The 15,005-nt window shown below is 39.4% G+C and overlaps 1 protein-coding gene across 7 annotated transcripts in view; it reads left to right on the forward strand.

Moving 5' to 3' along the window:
• Positions 1-15,005, forward strand: part of relch (RAB11 binding and LisH domain, coiled-coil and HEAT repeat containing) — a 45,871-nt gene that overhangs the window by 27,373 nt on the left and 3,493 nt on the right. For 4 of the 7 annotated variants that reach the window (XM_084710359.1, XM_084710362.1, XM_084710364.1 and 1 more), the window contains 12 exons: positions 98-254; positions 400-523; positions 1,787-1,835; positions 2,549-2,628; positions 3,169-3,275; positions 5,724-5,823; positions 7,396-7,478; positions 10,624-10,687; positions 10,804-10,942; positions 11,087-11,203; positions 13,920-14,008; positions 14,615-14,685. In XM_084710359.1, the coding sequence (XP_084566485.1) occupies positions 98-254; positions 400-523; positions 1,787-1,835; positions 2,549-2,628; positions 3,169-3,275; positions 5,724-5,823; positions 7,396-7,478; positions 10,624-10,687; positions 10,804-10,942; positions 11,087-11,203; positions 13,920-14,008; positions 14,615-14,685 (1,180 nt within the window). Of the gene's footprint in view, positions 1-97; positions 255-399; positions 524-1,786; positions 1,836-2,548; positions 2,629-3,168; positions 3,276-5,723; positions 5,824-7,395; positions 7,479-8,801; positions 8,885-10,623; positions 10,688-10,803; positions 10,943-11,086; positions 11,204-13,919; positions 14,009-14,614; positions 14,686-15,005 lie in introns of those variants that run through there. The other 3 variants (XM_084710360.1, XM_084710363.1, XR_014768933.1) reach the window with 2 other exon arrangements.

Raw genomic sequence — 15,005 nt, forward strand, 5'->3', positions numbered from 1 at the left:
TTTCTTCAGCTGCACAGAGGATTGTGTGTGAGAATAGCCAGAAAAGCCTGCACCTTTATTTAATACACCTTTACTTCCTGTGTCTTTGGTCCTGCAGTGACCCGGTTCCCTAGGCCAGCATCTCCCCTCCAGGATGTGGCAACCATCATCGGCAGCAGAGAGATGCTGAGTGCCCTGCTGCTACTCTATGACCACCAGCTAGAGCATGAAGGCACCACTGGCTGGGACAGCCTGCTATGGGTGGTCAACCAACTGTGAGAAATGCACACACACACACACACACACACACACACACACACACACGTACATGTGTAACAACATTTATGTATACAGCCAGCTTTGTACAAGGTATCACAAAAGCACTGTCCACTGATTTCCATCTGTCTGCTGTGTCTCCAGGCTTCCTCAGCTCATAGAGATCGTGGGTCGTATCAATGTGACATCATCAACCTGTGTACATGAGTTTTCTCGCTTCTTCTGGAGGTTCTGTCGCACCTTTGGCAAGATTTTTACCAACACTAAGGTAAGAAGTAACGTGTGACTCACAAAATTAACATTCCCCTGAGAGTACAAAAAATGTGCTAACACAGATTTGCTTTAAACAGGTGTTAAAAGACTTCCTCACTGCAGCTTATCTCAAATCCTTCCGCACACTTAAAATTCAAAAAAGCAATCATAATTTTAAAAAAGGAAAAAAAATAATTTGCTAGTGCACTATGTGTTTATTTTCAGCCATTTCAAATTTCTAATTTCTAAGAATAAAGTTATTCACTTTTTTTGTTGGAAAAAATGTAGTGTTCTAGTAGGTTTGGCTGCCACCATCCACCCTGCAACTACTAGCAATTGCCAGTATGTTCTTGCAGGTTTCTGTCTCTGTCTCTTCCAGACCCTCCACCAATATCACACACTTACTTTCCTTACTGAATTAAAAACACAAACATAGTCTTTCTGTCTTACCAAACTAAGACAAGTTTAACTGCCTTATTATTATTGCAAATTTATTTCAAATTTTTGAAACTCAGAAACAAAATAAAACTCACCAAAACCATCTTGGTTTGTCCTTCCACTGTTCCAGCACCCACCAGCTCTGGTTTTGGTCAAAATAAATCCTTAATTAACCATGTTAAAATTGAAAATATTCTGGCTGTACAGGCTGTTTTCCTCCCACTCCTTTCAGTGGGTATGCACTGTGCCTCTGAATAAGAGTGAGCAGCGTCTTTCACTCGTTCAGACCTTTTAAATTAAAATGACAAAAATCGCCCTGAAAAACCAACTGGTGACAAATTCAATTACTCACCAGTGTATTCATCCAGTCCTATGTCCAAGCATGCACGTTACCAAAGCAACGCTCCACTTTTGCTCCCAAGATGACTGATGTGCACAGTCACTTACACAACACTGTAACTGTCAGTTACACTGCAAAATGCTGATTATTTGTTGGTGTCTGAAATACTTGTTTAGCACCTAACTACAGTGTAACCTTTCAAATATTTATCATTTAGTGAATAATGAATCTGCAAGTGAGGGTGTGATTTCAAACACAGCTGCAGTGACTTTATTCTTAACAGTAGCTTTCAAGAGCGGAAAGTGGAGTGTGTATTTATCAGGAGTTCACTCTAAGTCCAAGAGTGTCGGTTGTAACCACTGTGCCTTTTCTCTGACCTTGTAAAGATATTCATCAAAAAGCCATTTGAAGTATTGTACTTAAAATAGCACTTTACAGTAAATGTCAATGATTTTTGTAAACGTAGTGCTGACATTTTGGTCATCCTCATGACTTTTTCAGGTTAAACCACAGTTCCAAGAGATCCTCCGACTGTCTGAGGAGAATGTTGGTGAGTGCATGTTAAATCTACACAAACACACAGATGTGCATTTGTTGTAAGGCGTTCTCAGCTGTCTCAGGAGAGTGGTGGTAGGTGGAGTTCAGATGCAGACACTGTTGATGTAAACAAGTTATTTGGAGTCAGTGATGGGTGTTCCCCTCCTTTCTATTCTTTTTTTTTTTTTTTAATTCCGGACATGTTTCTGTAGTTATAAGAGGTGCTTGGTCTCACTTGGCTGCCAAGTGATTTAGCTTTGGTATTGTGGCCATTTATGAAATGTGTTTTGTATTGAGACCAAGTATGTGTTTAGGTCTTTGTGACCTCATGTTGCAGTTGGCCTTTTCACTAGATTTTTGTAAAACCACAATGTTATAATGTGCGCTGTAAACACAGTGTGACAGACGTCAAATGCCACAGCAATATAGATTTTGCCTCACATCATCATGATCTTATTGTACACTGGTGTTTTTCCCTGATTACTTGGGCAGAAACAGATGAGTAATTCACATGATATGTCCAGAACAGCTGTAATAGTGTTTAATAAAAGAAAAATAGAAGGCAGAGATATATAAACTATAATGCAATGAAGCCACGAAAAAAGAAAAGAATTGCTTGATGTAAAAAATACAAAAACATTTTTTTCAAATTTTAATAACTGCATTTGGATTTTTGGTCTTTATTCTTATTTTACCTATTTTGCTTTTGTTTTATTCCTCTGTCAGATGCTTCAGCAGGGAACGATATTCTCACCAAAGCCACAGTCCCCATCTATGCCACCGGAGTGCTGACATGTTATAACCAGGTAAATGAATCACAGCCTAGTAGTAGCTTAATCATAAGATTCATTCCTTTTGGTGCATTTTAGTGTTGTGCATGATAAATCCACAGTCTTTCATTAAGTCAATAATTTTGTCTTTAGAGTTAGTTGATATGTTTAGTTATGTTTTGTTTATTTTTGGCCCCTGTTCTCTCATCTATGTTACATTACGTAGAGCGTGAACCACATTTCTCTTTGGGTTCTTACTGCTAGTCATGAGGGAAAATCCACTCCAGAACACATCAAGCTCTCACTTGTTTTTGTTTTGATTCTAGCGTCACAAAGTGATGCAGCACTTGCAAAGCACAGGACTGCACAGGCTGTATTTTGATTTACCTTTCAGCAAAACATGTCAATAAAACATGTTCAGAGCAGCCCATGTTCAAAGTGACAAAAGATGCCTGATGTCCCAGAATACGCTAACTGATCTGTAGAATTTTGCCCACACTTGAACAAGCTTTATTTTAATGTATTTCTACTAGTACATGATGTAACTAACATAAACAGTTTATGATTTCTGTACAGGAGGAGGATCGCAAGTTGTTGGTGGGTTTCCTGGAGGATGTTATGACAACCCTGTCTTTGTCCCACGCACCTCTCGACAGCCTGAAAGCCTCTTTCGTAGAGCTGGGGTGAGACATTCACAGACACATACTCACACAAATGTTATATTTCTTTTTTATCAACAGTGGGCTATAGTCTATACCAACCAAGTGTGGACCACTGTTCTAGTCACAAACAAAATGTGATTGTGAAATAGATTTTTGTTTATTTAGTGTCTTTTTTTCATCATTTACAAAAGTGTAAACATGATTTATATTTCTTCTAAAAAGTTAATGCCCTCATTTCAAACATATGTCAACTAGGCTATTAAAAACCGTATGAAAAATAACATTTTTTTAGAGAAAACTATTGCAGGTGAGTTCTAACAGACTTGAGTAACTGCTCTGAAAATCTTAATTAACATAATGGTGATGTTACAAGTCTCAGTGGAATCATTCATCAGCTTGTGTCTTTGTGTTGGAAATCGAATGTCACACCATACCATCTAAGGCCTCATTCAATCATTCCATTCATTTTGAATAGGGGTAGCATGCATAGACTGCAGCAGTGGGGGCCACTAGGGATGCCAAAAAAAGCTGAAGCTGAAGCAGAGAAATGCAACCTGGTGTCATGGCGCAGTGGCTAAAAAGAGCCAGCGATCAGTTTGAAATATCAGTAAAACTAGGCGCTATTCAGGCAGAGTTCATGGACCAACTGATGATAGTCTCCTAGTTGTGTCCTCGCCTGGTTTATTTCATGTACTCAGCTTCAGCGTCGGGGTCTGACTTGCAGTTTATGCTGCAAAATAGCAATATCAAGACACTTCCTTTGGCTTGTATCCATGTATTTGAGAGAGAAGTGGAGAAAGAGTGCAAAGCTGTGGTTGTACAAAGTTTTTCATGACTTAAAGTGTAGTGATTTTCACATTTTAACAAAACAAAACTGGAACAGATCAAAACCCACAAAACAGTTCCCAAATGGCACCAGACAGAACAAAAAAGTACAGGAAAAATAATAGGTAAAATTGACTGATACTAAAATAGAAAAAAAATGAAAAAGGAACAAGATATTAACAAAATGGACAAACTGCTGTAAACAAACATAACAGCATTCACATGAAATTTGGAAAATAAATATTTTTTTAACCCACCATGTCACTGTAATGACTGTTCATATTCCTTAAGTGTGAGGTTAAGTGTTAAAACGATGACCAATTAATACTGGCCATCTGCTTCTTTGTGCTGTGCCATTGCTACATCCAACCTCTTGCATTCATAACAGTCTCAACGAGATACACTACCGAGTCTCTGTATATTTAAAAAAAAATACACACAATGTGGTAACACAGAGATAAACTTAAGCCTATCCTGTGTATTTTAGCCTTGCACTCAATGAAATCACTCAACAGAAAGGTGTGTTTGCTGGTTCCCTCGCAATGAGTGAAACCGCAGAAACAGTCCCTACTTATCATTGTATTTTTCTACCTGATTTTTTTTAGGCTGTAAGATATTCTCTCAAAAGCTGCCACCTTACCCAGCTCTGAGATCCATTCCTGAAATAACAGGCCTTCTACAGCTTTCCACTTTCTCATTGTTATCTGTTTACCAATCATAATACTTGTTTGACTCAAATGTCCTACGGCTTTTACAGTGTTTTCAATAGGTTGAGGGTTTCCATGTGTATATACCCAGTGGTAAATCTCATGAGCTGCATTCTCTGTGATGTACTTTTGGATTCTAGTCCTGAAGGTCTGTACCTTTGAGCTTGACCATAATGCATAGACTAGATCGCCTATCTCGCAGTTACATCTCAGACAGTCTGGTGTTTCTTTTAAACCAGGTCTAAATAACCTATAAGGTACCAGTAAAATCGATGGAAGATTTTGAATTGTATTAACCTTAATCTGATGTCTCTAGAAACCTGTTGGTAATGCCAATAATTATACCCCATTCACCCTCTTCAAAAGTGGTGCCCAGGTCCTCTTCCCACATAATTTTCATAACTGTGATGTTCTTACAACCAGATTTGTTAATCAGCATTGAATAATAGTGGAAAGCCCCGTGTCCTGTCTCTGAAATACACAAAATCTCTTAAATGAGGTCCAGACCTTGGGGAGGAGTGTGTGTAGAGCTGGAAGTACTGATGAAGAGATGTCTTAATTAGAGGTACCTCCAAATTGAACTGCTTCACCAAATTGTTGAAGTATTTGAGCATACCCCTCTTCATAAAGGTGATGTGGTTGTGTAAACGTGCTACTGAATAAAGAGAGAGAGCACACCACCGCTCAACCCTGCAGCTTAACCAGTGCCTGATTCTGTCTGAATATGGCCTATGAGGTGATTTCTGTCATTATCTAACAAAAGGTAGAAAGGCATATTACCTCCGCTTTTAAAAGTATTACTTGCACTGACACACACTTTCTTCTGTATAGTCCAGTTGATTTGCCGTGCCGTTACATGTGTCATGGTTTGAACGTCAGTTGTTGGTTGCCAGTTGCCAGAATATTGCCCAATATTTATGTTCCGCTTTCTTTTCAGCGCCAACCCAGTGTATCATGAACTATTGCTGACTGTTCTGTGGTATGGGGTAGTCCATACCTCTGCACTGGTCCGATGTACTGCAGCACGGATGTTTGAGGTACAAAACATACACACACACACACACACATGCAGATAAGTGTATTGAACTAATCACAGACCGTTTGGAGGTTTGATCAGAAATATTTTACATAAACCACCTAAAAACGTTTTATTATTGATACAGTTTTTCCTTTTTCTATTTTTTTTTTTTTTTTTTGGCCTAAGAATAACTGACTTTTACTCCACCACAAAGTGTATAGTAGTAGATTATAACATGGCTGCACAATTATGAACAAAATCATTATCCAGATTCAATTGTAATTATTTGTTATTCTGTAATTATCCTGTTAAAATATCTTCATTTTATAATAGAAAGTACTATGCTTACTGCATTATTGTTTATTATCTTGTGCAGTTATACACAATTGTGCAGTCCTTATATATAATATTTAAATGTTTACTTATTTGTTGTATATGTGCTAGCTCTGCTTGCTATTGCTGCTGTTTAACATGCATTTTATATTTAGCTACTCTGTCTTATGAGTGTGAGTAAAGACTGCTGTAGCGCCCTGGTTACAACTGTGGTGAGACCCTCCCAGAGTTAACATCAGACCTTTCACTGTGCACTGGTCTCAGACACGACTACATAAATATCTGCTGCATGTCAGAAAGGCCAAAGTCAGCAGCCTGAAAGTAAAGTAAAAAGAGACTAAGGCCTGTAGCTCTTCAGTGTTGTTGGAAAGAAAATTTAATCAGAAATGTTTTCTTTTTTTTACTTTTTCGCTGTTTCACATCTTGTGGAAATATAATACTACTGTTGTTTTTAAAAGGGGATGACTGTTTCCCGTTTTCCTTCCTTGCAGTTTTATTGCACTGATTGTATTCATTTTTATGCCAGGTTCCCAAAGCAAAAAATCCTGTCTTAAGCCAACAACCATGATGAATCACATGTCCCTGTTAATTGAGATCTGTGCACACTTAAAGGTCAAATGTTGGGAGGATCTATTGTAGGTATATCAGTAAAACTGGGCCTATGTTGATCTAAACTTGGGGGAGGAGGAGTGGTAGGCGCTATTCATGTCCCCCTCCTGTTTTGTGGAGTACTTGCCCTTTCCCAACACACCCCACTGTCACCATTCCATAGTGATTAGCTGTCCACCATTGTGAAAACTGTGGGTTGAAATGTGGTCCTCTCCCACAAAGTCCAGATTAGATCAATTTACTGTCAACTATTTTAAAAGAATGAGATGATAATCTGACCTGGAGTTTGTGGAAAGAGCCCACAGCTTTATGCTCACCATACTGTAAAAGTATTTGTGCAGTTTAGCTATGTTGGCTTTGCCATTTCTTCTGCATACCTGTGTGTGCATGTGTGTGTGTGTGTGTGATTGTGTGCGTGTACACATGCTCGATACACATGCAGTGCCGTTCCGTGCCTTGCAGCTATGGTTCTTGTCATTGTATATCACTTTCTTCCTATCTTTTTTGTGTTTTTTTTTTTTCCCTCCCCTTTTCTGTTTTGCTTCTTTTTTATTCTTTTCTCTCTATCTATTGGCGGTGTTGCTCGCTCTTGTCCCAATGCCCCGCCCACCTCTGTGACATCACGGCTGGCTCTGTCCAATCCGATCAGCTGCTGGTGAAGGGGGTGAATGAGACGCTGGTAGCTCAGAGAGTGGTGCCGGCTCTCATCACACTGTCCTCCGACCCTGAAATGTAAGTGGAACAACAACAACAACAACAACAATAAACCGCGCCGCGTCTCTCTCCCCCCTTCTCTCTGCCGCCTGAGAACTATCATTCTGAAACAAGTCTGCACCTGTCAGGAGCAAATCCAGCACAAAACATTTTCTCAAGATTACATCCTCATTTATAAGTAGTTTATTTTATCCAATATCATTTTACAACTCCAATTCCAAAAAAGATGGGACACTGCTTAAAACATAAATAAAAACAGAATGCAATGATTTGCAAAAATGTTAAGACCTGGATTCATTCATTTAATGTTCAAACTGATTAACTATTATTTTTTTCTATAAATATAAACTCATTCTGATTTTGATGCCTACAACACATTCCAAAAAAGTTGGGATAGGTACATCACCTTTTCTTTTAACAACAATCAGTAAGTGTTTCGGAACTGAGGGCAAATTGGGCAGACTGGTAATCGTCTGGATGGTCCATCTGCTCTTTAGCCCAGAGGTCACCATGTCCATGATTTCCACAAACAGTATGAAATGTGGATTTTCCAGACATGTGTTTTCTGAGCATTCCATAACTTTCCCAGCCTTTTGTTGCCCCCGTCCCAACTTTTTTGAAACATGTTGCTGGCATCAGATTCAGAATGAGTGCATATTTGCAAAAAGTTAATCAGTTTGAACATTTAATAGCTTGTCTTTGTACTGTATTCAATTGAATACAAGTCAAAAAGTATTTTCAAATCATTGCATTCTGTTTTTATTTACATGTCATTACATTTCCCAACTTTTTTAGAACTGTGGTTGTAATTTCGCAATTGTTGATTCTTTGTGTTCTCTTGGCATAGTTTTCAGTGGTTGTCTGGAGTTCCTCCTGTTTAGGTGTTGACTGGGCCATGGGGTAGTTCATCAGTATAACCACTGTTAACACTAACACTCTGCATGTCCACGCCATCAATATGCAACACTAACCCACGCCAGCGTTCGTCACCTCAACAGTCTGCAACACTAACAGTCCAGATTTGTGCGTGCTCATTGCCCTGCATGCCCATCTGTAACCCTTCCCCTCCTCCTCTTCCTCCCCACCCCACTCAGTTTAAGCAGGGCCCCTCCTCCTGACCGACCCGTCCAACTAGTGGTTGGTTGTCTTCACCCCGTCTTTCTCAGTTTTACCCTGTCACTCTATTTTTCTCTCTTACTCTCTCTTCCATATCATCCCTCTATCTTCTATCTTTGCCTCTTTTCTTTCACCTCTCTCCTCCCATCCCTCCCTCCTCCCGTCTCTGTATCCTCCCACCCTGCCTCTCCCTCTCTCTCATCCCGCTGTGTGGTGGGTTTGCAGTTGGTTCTCCGAGGCATGAGTGAAGCATTAGTAGATCGCCGGGCGGCTCCGGCCCTTATAACTCTGTGCAGTGGGCCTGAATTGTGAGTCAATCGACACAAGAAAACCTCTCTGTAAACATTGTCATTTTGTGGGCTGCATCCTGACAGTGTAAAGCAGTGGCTTCTGAGCTTGAATTGGTGCTAGAAAAAAGACTGTCCACTGATCTGGAGCCACAGTGATTTGGAAAAATATGTCTTCCCTCATCAACCCCTTGATCAATCTTGTGGCACACATTTGTACTTTCCATTGCCATACAACAGTCCTCTGAGCCATGCTCTGACAATTATTTGAAGATGTGAACTCCCAGAAGTAAAATAAACATTTTTTGGGCTGCCTGAGTACACCCAGCCTTCATGTTTCTGATTGGACAAGATCATGTGAAATTAGTGGCAACACTGTTGGAATGCAGCCCTTTTCATTTCATCACTGTCTGTATTGAAATGCCGTCCTAATGGGTGTGCACTTGTCCTCAACTTATAGATTTGACATATGTTCATAATTTTTTTTGTCAAATAAATAGATATCTTTCACATATCTTGCTGTGTCCACAATCAGAAGACTATAGAGTAATAATTTAATACCAAAGTAATAATTGAGAGAAGCTGGTTTTAACCAATTCCAAGATGGCCTAAGTGTATCTTTTTGTCTTTCCTGCTCCTACTGACAGTGGAATGATTATCTAACATCACCCTAACAGCACCCCAGTAATCTTCCTTGTTTCAATTCATTATAATCATTATTGTCAAATATTTTTAGTATGCATTGTAATGTTTTTTGTATTTTGCAGACACATTTGGGAATCAGATGATCCCTTAAAACTAGCAGTGACCCCTTATTGTTGGGATTATTAGCTTTTAGTTAGGTAACATTTTAGCTCAAGAATTATATGGTGAGTATATTGAGTTAGAAAGTCATTATTAGTTATATTTTAGATCTAACAGGTCCAATACACATCTGTGTCAAATGTTACTTGCAAAATTTGGCTTGTTTAATGTTACAGTGGGATTTGATACTATAAACTTGTAAAACTCTGTTAATTTTTCAGATTTAAAGAAATCTAAACACACCATGGGTAATCAGATGGCCATTGTTGCAACTGTCCCGTCAGATGTAAACTTGATAGAACAGCAGAGCAGTTAGACATATGGTATTTAACATGAAGCCCAATTTGCAGCGGTCAGTAGATGACATGCCGTGCACTTGGCATCGTCATTTTGTTTCAAATTCACAGCCTCCGGTCATGTAATGATTTAGGCAGAATGCAGCTTAAACTGGCAGTCCACTACATATGAGCAACCGCCTCAGTCATCACTGTGGTTAGTAGCATGTCATTACAATGTAATTATTTTGTTTGGATAAAACCTAGAGCATGTGTTAACTCAAGTAGTTCATTGTGTTTGTGGGTTTAGTATGAGAGATTACTTGGCATTAGATGTGCTATTGTAATAAATTGCTCAAATCCATAATTCATTCAGTGTTAAAAAAAAAAAAAAAAAAAAGTTAGCAGCATTGTTTGAAAAATCTGAAAACTGCCCCAGGAAACCTGATGTGTGCCTCCTTTCTAATGACATAACCTGAGGCCATGGGTAATGAGATTGAAACCCAACAATCTGGTGATTCAAACATTTTCAAAAAAAATCTGATAATTATTTGCAAATAATATTTGACTCTTTCTGATTCTTTCTTGGAGACACTAATAGAGATATTGGATAGCACATAAAAGAGTGACACGGTGAATATGGATGGTAAAACCATTGTCTTGCTCTCCTGCTGCTTTTAGCTCAGTGAGGATATCCACTATCCCTGCCTTTGGCACCATCATGGAGACTGTGACACAAAAAGAGGTAGGAGACTAAAGAGTGCATATCACGCTTAATATGCAGACATTAAATTAAATTAAATAAATCACTTTACAAATCATCACGAATGATGTATAAATACTTTATGTGTATATGTGTAGCTGCTGGAGCGTGTAAAAATGCAGCTGGCATCCTTCCTGGAAGACCCTCAGTACCAAGATCAGCACTCTTTGCACATGGAGATCATCAGGACGTTTGGGAGAGTCGGACCCAATGCAGAGCCACGCTTCAGAGATGAGTGTATGTAAAGGATGCAAATACAGAATACACAAAAACATACAAAAAACATTTATTTGCCTAAATATTTCCCTTTACTTTTGATCTGCTTCTTGTGGGCTCTAACTTTTTGTGTGTATTTTCGTTTTGTTTTTTTAATTCATCTAGTTGTGCTGCCTCACCTTCACAAGCTGGCACTGGGTAACAACAGCCAGGCGGTGGAGAGCAAGAGGATTGACATCGCCACTCAGCTGTTTGAGGCCTACAGTGCCCTCTCCTGCTGCTGTATCCTTCTATATGTCATGGTTTATGATTAGTGTAAGCAGGGCCATATACATATCAGTCTGGATTTAGCATATTCAGGAGGAGTTTTATTATTTTCTTATAAGTGTTCCAGTTAGATAACCTTGCAAAACTAAATGGAAATGTGCCAACGTTTTCCGAGATGTCAGCACACTCATACTTTTTTAACTACTGTGCTGTATGTATTTCCACAGGATTTACTAGAAATCTGTGTCAAGATTGGCTCGTGTTCAAAGTTGGCTGTCATCACAGTGAGTCACAGGGAAGGCCGTTTGAATAACCGGTCAAATGCGAGCTGCGCTGGTTAGATCTGCTCCTGAATGTGCCTATATGACTGTGTGGTACGTATCAGCGTGGCCCCAGTGCCTGAGTGTGTGGTTCAGTGTGTGTGTTGGCAGAGTTCGCCTGTCATTTGGCAGGAGGAGAAAGGGAAAATAAGCTGCCTCCATTTTGGGGCTAGAGGTAATTACAGGGTTGGTTAAGCAAAGGAAAGGATGAGAGAAGGAGAAGGAGCGTGAGAGAAGGAACAGGCTGAACATCAGCTTCAATCCTCAGTAACAGTTCCCAGGATAGAGCTCACGTTTACATTACCTCTGCGTCTCTGTCGTCCTTCTCTTCTGTGAATCTTTGGCTTCGTACTGTTTCGTCTTTCTCACGTTGTTTTTTGCTCTTCTCTCTACTCTGGCTTTCCTCTGCCAACCCCACCCCACCCAGGTCCAACACACACACACACACACACACACACACACACATCTGGGATAGCTGGTCTGAGGTTCATTCCTGTGGATCTTTGTCAGGCTGTGATTTCACAGTGCAGTAGTGTCCAGGAGGTATAGCCCTAACCTCAGAGGCTTTACCTCCCACTGCACTTCTTTCTCTTGTAATCAGTGTGACAAGTTCTGAAATTGTACACTCCCCATCTCCAAAAATATAGATTCGTTCACTGTGTCCCACATTGCTTCACTGGCTGTGACAGGTGGCAGAACACATGCAGGACTGATTAAAGTATTTGTTGGGATGGAAATGTGAGTTTGTGTCACCCTACTCTGCTGCACATAGCAACACAGTTATTTAAAGAGCGTTTGTACAATGAAAGGAAAATATTTAAAAAGCAATGTTTTTAGTCACTGACAGATTTTTTTTAACATTTTGCATAATCCTGAAGTAAACTTCACCCATCTGGTAATGCCTGGAAGCACTATCCAAATGGTATTTGTAACTGCTTGTCCTCGAAAACACCACCTTTTTAGTTTCTATGTCTGTACATGTAGTGAGAAACAAGACAGTCTGGAAAGACAAGGCGTTACATCAGGGTGCATGCAGGGTCTTAAAAAGTATTAAAACCAATGAAAAAACAATCAGGGGTGGAAGTCACTAATTACAGCTACTCAAATTACTTGAATTGAGTCATTTTTAAGGGTACTGAAGTATTTCTTTCTGGTCTGTAATTTTACTTGTACCTTAAGTATGCATAACACTAAGTAATCTACTTAGTTAATCTTAAAATCATGATTGAGTACTGTGTACAGTTTGAATTAATATCCACATGTTTCATCTGCAACCATGACATACAGACACAGGCAGGCACAGGTTTGGAGATGTGGCTGTGACCAAAAACCAGAACAGTGCAGGCATTTGGAGTAATTTAGGCTAAAGATTTGGAGAAACAGAAACCACTTTTTATTGAATGCTACTATAGATTAAACATCAACAGTTAAAAAGTAACTAATACTCTGAGAATAATACTTTATACTTTTAACTTCTAATTTTCTTTAGCACTAGTACTTTTACTTGTAATTGAGTGATACTTCAGTAATATACCAGTACTTGTACTTGGGTACAGATTTTCAGTACTCTTTCCACCACTGGTGGCACAGGCCTTAGATACTGTTTTCCTAGGTATTGATCAATGATCATAATCGTTGCAGAGGTGCATAGTGGGATTTTGTGTAGTTCATTTATGGAATCTTTTTGCACACTCACTGACTGACTGCTGCTTAATAACAGACAAAGGTCCCTCTATGTCTGGATGTTAAACTACCTATCTAACTGGGAAATGCAAGTTTGACTGAAATACTGTAAAATATCAGTTTATGTGGGAGGAAACGCATATTGTTTTTGTGCATACAAATTATTTCTGGGTCCAGGTTTCTATTGCACATTTCTGTGCTACACTACCCTCCCTAACCACCACTGCTTCATCTTCTATTGCTGACCTCTGAGTGATGATGGACATTCCCACACCACATATTTGAATAATATTGCATTGGTAGACTGGTTGGTGATTTATCATAAACTACTAAGACTATTTGTGCTATCTTACAATCGATGTATAGCAATTTTAAATTAAAGTGTGTTATTGGTTAGTACTTATTAATATATGAGAAGGTGATACAATGTACAAAATAGGATTTGTCGTGTTTTTACTTTAAAATACCATTTTTAAAAGAGTGGCCATCAGCAGTTTGTTAAGCTATGTCCAGCTATGTTCATTTAAAAACAGATTGCTTTTGCTGTCTTCTCTTCCCAGATTATTGTGAATATCTGCATTTGGCTTTTCCAAAACTGCACTGGAGCTCAGGTGCTGCAAAGCTGACGTTGTGATTCCAACTTAATGAATACTATTGTACTCATTCATGATGACTCTTCGATACTGGTATTTTAAGATTTTCAATGCAGTCCTTAACTTCCTGTGCAGTCATTTCTGAGGAGGTGATGGTCAACCACTTCCTGCCGGGCCTCAGGTGTCTCCGTGCTGACATGGAGCAACTCTCCCCTGAGCACGAGGTCAGAAGACACAGACATGCATTCACACTGCTGCACGCAGGAAGGAGAGAGAGGAGGAGGGAGATTTAATTCATGTATTCAGACACTGACTCTAACACATGCATGCGTATAACATCTTGTCTGCATACTCATGCACTGATGGGTCAGACTGTCTCCCTCTTCTCTCACTCCAGGGGATGTCGGTCGCGCAGTATCAGTAAAGATAGACAGTCTGACTCTTCACCTCTTTCTCAGACACACTCATGCACACACCTCTACCATATTTATTTGCGTCTCAGAATCTCACGGGATTTATTTCATGTGAGCATTTTCCCTAGGTGACTAACTGTCAGCTGACTCTTTTCCTCTATCTGAAAAGCCTAGATATCAGAAGACAAGATTTATTTTCCAAACTGGAACTTTCATGCATTAAAAGAAACAAATACCATTCAAATATGGTCTTTATTTTGTCATGCTGGAAGAGAATTAGACCCACACCTCCTGTTTTGTAGCTAAAAGTATGCTGTGTACAAGTATCGAATCAGTAGTTTAGTAAATAATGACATTCAGTACCTTCTTGTAAAGGCAACATTTCAGTGTAATCCGTCTTCTTCATATTCTCCTCAGGTTATTCTGAGTTCTATGATCAAGGAGTGTGAAATCAAGGTGGAAAACAGAGGGATGGCAGATGCACAAGGGTGAGAACAAACAAGCAGTCCCAATCACACATCACTTCTTCTGAAATGACTTACGAAATATTGGTTTTTGTTGCATGAGAAGCTGTGACAGCAACAAGCGATGACTTCTAAGTGGTAGTTAAGAAGAATTTCGAGGGAGAAGTAGAAGTCCTACTGCGAGGAGAGGGGTCACTTAACTGTGTTGAGCCTGAGCCCATGTTGTGGTTTTTTTTTTTCCCCGTGGGTAGAGAGACCATGTAAGAGTGTTGGAACCACACTCATTATGTGGGTATCTTCACAGAGAGAAAGAGAGCAGAAAAATGAGAGGAGTTGTTTTTCGT

Source organism: Lutjanus erythropterus, chromosome 21, assembly GCF_056507025.1.
Source record: "Lutjanus erythropterus isolate fLutEry1 chromosome 21, fLutEry1.hap2, whole genome shotgun sequence".
Lineage (NCBI taxonomy): Eukaryota > Metazoa > Chordata > Actinopteri > Lutjaniformes > Lutjanidae > Lutjanus > Lutjanus erythropterus.